The 6,718-nt window shown below is 22.4% G+C and overlaps 1 protein-coding gene across 1 annotated transcript in view; it reads left to right on the forward strand.

Moving 5' to 3' along the window:
• Positions 1-5,165, forward strand: part of LOC126903593 (cyclin-dependent kinases regulatory subunit) — a 9,536-nt gene extending 4,371 nt beyond the window's left edge. Inside the window, exon 3 of the mRNA XM_050681874.1 lies at positions 4,988-5,165. Within this exon, the coding sequence (XP_050537831.1) occupies positions 4,988-5,028 (41 nt within the window). The 3' untranslated portion in view covers positions 5,029-5,165. The remainder of the gene's footprint in view (positions 1-4,987) is intronic.
• Positions 5,166-6,718: the final 1,553 nt, after the last annotated feature.

A 6,718-nucleotide genomic window follows, 5' to 3' on the forward strand; every position in this document is an offset into this window, starting at 1 on the left:
TTATTTAATTTATATTTTATATAACTTTTGGAAAAATGTATGGATCAATATTATTATTTTTTTATAATAAATATTTATATACTCCTTTCATCTACACGCTTTTTTTGTAAATCGGATCATACCCCTTTAACAAGGGGGGTCAAAACTTTAATCATGCGTATTGTTACTATGATATTTTCAATTTAATTTTTGAAAGTATTCCGGAAATACTGACACTTTTATATATATCTTAAATTAAAGCTTATATAATATACTTTAATTTAAAAAAAAAAATGTGACCTCTGGATTTGTCTTCACGGTAAAAATGACTACCGTATTCAAAAATTTGCTATTTTTGTGTTAAAATTCTGGGTTTTGTATTTTATTTTATTTTAAAATACCTGACAAGGGGACTACAGATTTTCATAAATATTATATAAATAAAAAATTAATATAGCATAGAAAGTTAAACTTATTTAAATTTGTTTGCTTCTTTTAAGTCGAGAAAAATAACTTTGAAATTTGAACTAGCTTAAAAGCCTATTTTTTCAACCGACGGTAGCGACGTACGGTTGTCGAGTTGGTAAAATTTATGTTTTACACGCTTGGGGTACGAGGTTCCAACCCGCGTATTGCAATGAATTTTTTGCATTTTTTCTTAATTCTTTTTAAGTTAGTTAAAGAATTTTTAACTCATTTAGATTCAATAACTTCAATAAAGAACAATGATCCCATCACTTTAGTCGCCCCTTGCAAGAAGAAATTTCTTATTCGTATTAAAATTATTTTACTATATTTTAAGTTTTAGCTTCGATGCAAAGCCGAGAAGATGTTTTTTTGTGAATATCATTTATTTTCTCTGCTCTAACTTGACCTACTTTTTTCAACGATACGTCCAATGACTACAATTCGTATCTAGTTGAAGATATTACTCTCAAAAATTGAAAAAAAAATTCTAATTTATCAATTAAACAGTTAGTTATTACATCGTCTCCATAAAGACAATTAAAATCATTAATTTCTAATGTTTTCAAAATATTTATTAACGAATGAAGTTTGATATGATAGGTTTCAACTACAAAATTAAATCATTTTACTTTGTAATTTAATAATTTTTTTACTCTATTTGTGTGTGCTACTACTAGACTATAATATTACAATTTTTTTTTGTAACATGTTGCTATATAAATCATTTCTAAAAAAAATGATTGTTTTTTCTCCTGAATTAACAATTGATTTTTACAAATATAATCAAATTTTATAATACACTCAATTGAGTAAATCTTTTTAACAACTTTGTTTTGATTGGTACATTTAGTTAAAGTAAATCATTAAAATTAATTAAGTTCTCAATATTTCAATTATAGAATCTTTTCAACAAACAACAAAAGTTCCTAGGAAATTATTACTATTACTTCTATTTAAGTTATCTATTACCATAAAAATGCAAAAAAATATTGAGCTTTTCTGATAAATTTACAATAAATAGTAATTATAAAACTTTCTGACTGCATATTGATCTTAACGATACAATTTTTTTAATTGTCATAAAATTTTCTATTTAATTATGTCAATGTCAAACTTACCAATTGAGCTAAAAGTTATGGTAAAATAAATTTTTTTTTTTTTTTATAAACATTTACAACAATCAACTTTAAACGATTAACAAAATTGGTTAAATATGTCATTTTCCTTATTTTTAACTTATTAATAATCAAATTAATATTAAATATTATATCAAATCAGTATTAATTTAAAACAATTTTTTTTGTTCTTAATTATTTTTTTTTATATGTAAAAACTATTTTTTAATAATATTAAAACTTAGAAGTTATAGAAAAAGTCTAATTGCACATTTTAAAACATCGCGAAAAGTTGATTTAGAATAGTATATTTTTGTTTCTGATGGAAGTTCCTTGTAGTCCAGTGTATAAAACTTATAACTTTGTTAATTGTTATAACTTTATCAAAAATGACCAAATCAGTATATTTTTTTTTATTTAGATGCATGTCTTTATCTATCATTTGGTTTTTTTTATAAATCTAACCCTTTACCTGCCCACAAGAGGGATTCAAAATATTAACTTTTTTTTTTTTAGTTAAAGTAAATCATTAAAATTAATTCAGTTCTGGATATTTCAATAGTAGAATCTTTTTAAATATCAAAAATTACTTAGAAATGATTACTATGATTTCTATTTAAGTGTTCTATTACGATAAAAATGCAAAAAATAATGAGTTTTTCTGATAAATTTACAATAAATAATAATTATAAAACTTTCTGACTGCATATTAATCTTAAAAATAACATTGTTTTAATTCTCATAAAATTTTCTATTTAATGATTCATTCTAGTCAACGAAGGAGTAATTTTGCAGAATAGCAGAAAAAATTCCCAACAAACTTTTTTTTTTTTTGTTTTAATTAGGCAATTGGTGGATTATTCCAAAAGCAACATCAACTCTTATTTCTTTAATTATATCATGATTAGTAGTTCTTTGATTTTAAAATATAATATTTGAATATATACTAATTATAATTATTAAATTTAGTATGAAATTGATATTTAATATTGTAATTTAAACGGAGAAATTATAAAAATAATAAAGAAGTTATATTTTGCTTTACTTTTACGTGTATAAAAATTTAAAGGGCTTGATACAATAATTTTCAATAAAAACTGTTTGTTACTATAAAAAAATGCACTGGACTACAAGGAACTTTCATCAGAAGCAAAAATATACTTTTCTAAATCAACTTTTCGCGTTGTTTTCAAATCTGCAAGTAGACTATTTCTATCACTTCTAATTTTTTATATTATTACTAATTATATATATAAAATAATAATTAAAAGAAAAAAAAATTTGTTTTCAAATTATTACTGATTTGATTTTTAATATGTTAAAAATAATCAGTCCAAATTTTCAATTTTAACCTATTTTTTTGGTTCTTTAAAGTTGATGAAAAATTTTTGATAAAGATTTATGAAAGTTTATAGTAAAATAAATTGAATATATTACCATAACTTTTAGCTCAATTACAAGTTTAAAATTGACATCTAGGCCAGTCAACAAAGGAAAAATTGCGGAAAAAATTTTGTTTTTTTAAAAGTTGAATTAAAATATGTATAATGACATACTAATAGTCCTCAAGATTGGAATTGAGCTTTTTTTTTAAATCCTCGCAAAAGTTCAAAAATATGAGCTTTCTTAATTTTCTCAAAAAAAAATATTTAACTTACAAAAAAAAGTTTCGCACAAAAGTTGTTTAAAAGACAATTATAAATAAAAATATAATCTTATATTTTTTCATTTAAACAAATATTTTTCGAGTTACATTACATTTAATATGAGTAATAAAATTTATATTCCATTTTTTTCATTTTACGGTTACTTTTTATCATGTTATACTTACATTAGACACAATGTTATAAATGCATATGTGTGTATGTGTGAGTTTATTTATTTATTGTATCATTAAAGTGTAGTGTATATTGAGATACAACCGATAGAGTAGGTAATTGATTTGACGCTATATTATTTAAACCCAACTAAACGCTAAATTGTACATTCCGAAATAACAATCATATTATGTCAATTGCCACCGGAATATCTGGTAATATTTTTCTTTTTCTTTGCCTTAATCCCAACTACTTGGGGTCGGGCACCCTTATCCTAAGATTCCACTTGACACGATCTCCCACATCTTCTACGCTCACATCAGCTGTCCTCAAATCGCATTCAATAGCATCCCTCCATCTCTTTTTTGGTCTTCCTCTATCTCTTCTTCCTTCAACATTCATTTCTATAACTGTTCTTACAGCTTTCGATTCTTCTTTCCTCATACCATGACTAAACAATCTAAGTCTATTTTCTGTCATCTTATCCACGATTGACGCAACACCTATACTTCCTCTTATATGCTCGTTCCTTATCCTATCTTCTCTAGTCACTCCACTCATCCAACTAAGCATTCTCATCTCTGCTACACTTATTCTCTGCTCTACTTTCTTATCAACCGCCCAACACTATTAACCATACATCATAGCTGGCCTCACAATTTCATACTAAATTTAAAAACTATAATTAGTATTTATTCATATATTATATTTTAAAATCAAAGAACTACTAATCAGGATATAATTAAAGAAATAAGAGTTCATGTTGCTTTTAAAATATTTCACCAATTTCTCTAAAGGAAACACTATCTACAGATTTGCATCGAAGCGTTTCTTATGATAGTGATTTTAATCACTGTCAGATATCATCTATACTTATCTCATCTATGCCACGTCTATACTGTGCCTCGACCCCACTGTGCTACCGTTTTTTTAATTTAATTATCAACTTTAAAATGTGTTAATATTTTTTAAAAATGTAATTGTTTTATTATATTGTAATAAATATATTTTTAAATACTTAATATTTTTGAAATTTAGAAATATATTTGTTTTCATAAAATATTGATGATAATAATTAACAACTATTAAGATTTTGTGATGTTTTGAAAATAATGCCACCTAGTTAAATTAATGGGTATTTTCATGTTTGTAAGTGTCAAGTAGATTTATAAATTATTTTAATAGTAATTAATTAAATAAATTATTAACAAAAAAATAAGCCTGACTCTATTGTAATTTTATTTTTGTTATTTTATTTAATTTTTAGGTCAAAAAATCTTTAAATTAATTAAGTAATTTAGTATTATATTAAAAATATTTAAATCCAAGAAAGTTGATGTTTTAAAGTGATTAAAAATTTTTATTAACTTACATTGATTGCTTATGGGCTTATTGGCTTAAATAACACTTTAAAAAAAATAATTTTTTTTTGCTTATAACATGAAAAGAACATTAAAATTTCAAATAAACCAAATTCAAAATATTTTTGTAAAATTTTACCTAAGGCAATTAGCCTACAAATAGTCTACATATAATATTATTAATTATATTTTATATAATTAAATATATAAAAATTTATTTAATAACATTGACTTAAAAATGTTTCAGAACCACATATTTTATTGTTCAAAAGGCCAAGAACAAATTGAGTGTTCATTGCAATTAATTTATAGATGTGAAGAATATTGGATCAAAAAATAAGTGTCTTATTTTTTCTAAGCTCTATTGTACATAAAAAGTGTAAATGCTGAATTGATTATTTTCGTACTTTATAATAAATATTTAAGGCTATNAATTGATTATTTTCGTACTTTATAATAAATATTTAAGGCTATGTGAATTTATTCAGCTACTTATGAGTAAAAGCCATGTTTATTCATTCTGTTATGTTTCAATAATTTGTTTTAAAATAATAGTATAGTAAGTATTTATAGATGAATACATTTTAATATAGATTAATTCTTTATTATTACAAAACATTTTCATAATTAATTTTATTTTTTTAAATAATTGTATTTTGTAATAATAATATGTACTTATTGATCACTCATTTAGATTTTCTTTAAGGACATAGCTCTTATAAGATCGTAGGCCTATCCATATCTATGTAATTTATATCACAATAAATCTTATAATTACTTTTATCATAAAGTGTTCTTACTCTTTTATTTTTAATTTAGAAAATTTATTATAAAAAGTAAAACATTAGTAAATGAGTATAATATTAGTTTTAGCAGAGAGCAACAAGGTATTATATGATTTTCACATAACTTAAAATGTTTATATTGTTTGTTAAAAGTTTGAAGAAAGTTTCAATATTTAAGTAAAATTATAGATTTAAAAAAATAAATATTTGGCTCATATATACATTTGCCATTGAATTAATTTTAATATTTATCAAGCAGTATTTAAAATGAGTATAAAAATAAAAAATGTAATTATTTATGAAGAATACCATTGAACTTTAATTTTGTTTTTATAAAATTAAATGAGATTTAGTACAATCGAGGTATTTCTTTAGATTATTATTTATTGATATCTGACAGTTCTATTAAATCCACCGTTATAAAACGTTTTGATATATGTTTAAAATAAATTTTATATTATTTTAAATTTAATATAAACATTAAAAATACATGGTTTCCAACTTTAAAGTCTATTACTCCAAGAAGACAAGTCCTTGTAACGTCTTCCTTTTTTTAATCGCATAGTATATTAAATAAATTTTCATTTAGTTTTGAATGATATAGATAATTGGTTTCTATGAAAAACCATTTTAACAAAAATATATCTTTAATATAAAAATTAAGTTTTCATATAGTTTTAAAGAAATTTAGTTTTTGGAACATGATAAAATTGTAAGAAAAACATTTTGATATGATTTTTAAGATTCCCTAGTACCATAGGTGATTATTGAATTAAAAAAAAAAAAATTATTCAGACTGCAACTTTAATGTCTTAATTATTATCAATAAAAATGAGCTTTGAGTAATGATTGAATTTTAATACAATACATTTTATATATTTTATGATTAAAGTAAAGAACAAAATAAATTTTATACTTAATCTTTGTTGAAATAAACCAGATATTATTTTAAATTGAAGACTTTTTAACTAGATCAAAAATATAAAAATGATAAATAAAGAACCGAAAACCTTTGATTGCATGTCATTGGTAATAAAAATTTAATAATAATCTGTTCAATTTTCAAAAAGTTATCAACGTTGATGTTTTAAATGTTCAGTGAATGTACATCGACTATTTTATAATAATTATAATTTTTTGGAACATTTCCCTTAATTACAAGGATTTAGGGAATGACGTCTTGAAATCGAACT

Source organism: Daktulosphaira vitifoliae, unplaced genomic scaffold, assembly GCF_025091365.1.
Source record: "Daktulosphaira vitifoliae isolate Bord-2020 unplaced genomic scaffold, ASM2509136v1 Scaffold_4, whole genome shotgun sequence".
Classification (NCBI taxonomy): domain Eukaryota; kingdom Metazoa; phylum Arthropoda; class Insecta; order Hemiptera; family Phylloxeridae; genus Daktulosphaira; species Daktulosphaira vitifoliae.